This window comes from Aspergillus affinis (assembly GCF_023601865.1).
Source record: "Aspergillus affinis strain CMG 70 chromosome Unknown NODE_115_length_114903_cov_91_584772, whole genome shotgun sequence".
Lineage (NCBI taxonomy): Eukaryota > Fungi > Ascomycota > Eurotiomycetes > Eurotiales > Aspergillaceae > Aspergillus > Aspergillus affinis.
Genome location: NW_026515896.1, coordinates 113,779 through 114,903, shown reverse-complemented (window position 1 = coordinate 114,903; position 1,125 = coordinate 113,779). Strand labels below are relative to the sequence as shown.

General features: G+C 50.2%; 1 protein-coding gene across 1 annotated transcript; it reads right to left on the bottom strand.

Moving 5' to 3' along the window:
- Nucleotides 1-722: 722 nt before the first annotated feature.
- On the bottom strand, nt 723-1,125 carry KD926_000777 (uncharacterized protein; the record flags this gene model as incomplete). The annotated part of the gene is made up of 2 exons (XM_053104592.1): nt 723-1,064; nt 1,123-1,125. 2 exons carry the CDS (start codon nt 1,123-1,125, stop codon nt 723-725), a joined length of 345 nt encoding a protein of 114 aa, XP_052952184.1.

Genomic DNA, 1,125 nt, shown 5'->3' with positions numbered 1-1,125 from the left:
CTTCATTCGGCGAAGCGCCTGCATAGCCTGTCGTTTCAATAGATAGGCTTCATCAGGTTAATAGAATTTTGATTGATGATTGATTGATAGTCATGGTTGCAATCCAATTGTTTATAAATGCATAGCAGAAAACCAGGATAATAAATGCAGTGGCGGCAACAGGAGCCAAAATAGAGAACACAGTGAACCCGGATGACACAGACTGAAATGTGTCGTTGTTCGCAAGAGAATTTGTTGCCAATCCGACCTGCATCGCTACCAGGACAATAGCGATGTACACTGTGGCAGACGCCAGCCAGGTGAAACTATCCCGAAAGAAAGAACCGTATTGATTCCAATGCGGCATATAACCGCGGAGAAAGGGGCATTGTGAGAGTAGATATATCTTGTTTAGACATCTCAGCCGAAGCTCCCCGTATATAAAGCGCGGGTTGATTTTCGGGTAGATATGTTCAGTGTCAAGTTGCTCGACGAAGGTCCTCCAGTTGGACCATTCGACCTCTTCTGGAAGCAAGTGCTTCCCCTTCGCAATCAAGAAATCGCTCTCGAGACTGATAAGTGCCACGTAGGAAAACAGGAACCTAAGGGCACACTTCTCTGCCGTTCTGACTGGGCACTTCGGGGCTTCTCTAACACCAGCGACCACGGGGCAGCGACATATTTGTTCGCAGCTGAGATATCGATCCGAAAACAGCGGTTCAAGTAGGAAACGAGAAATCGGTTTAAGGAATATTCAGCTTATTGTCCAGACAATATGCATGTCCATCTGCTCTATCACCAAGATCTTCCGGTTGAGCAAAGAACTGGTGATGGAGCGGACGGGGCGGCATGGGCCGACCCGCCACCCACAGCGAGTCGAAAACCTTTGTCACCCTCCGCAGGTCGAGTTCCTTCTCGATATAAGCCTTGATATGACGACTCGCTGCGGCTAGGTCATCGGAAGCTGTGCGATAGGTCGCGGGCAGGGGCGACAGGAGCTGTTCGTTGTCGGGTGAAGACGCTTCGGCGCTGTCGGACTCGGTCTTCAGGAGCCGGATGGAGAATGGCGGTGACTTCGGCGTGGCCTGTTTGTGAAATCGGTAAGCCATAACCGTGGACAGAGAGTTGACTCCGTTTCCATACCAT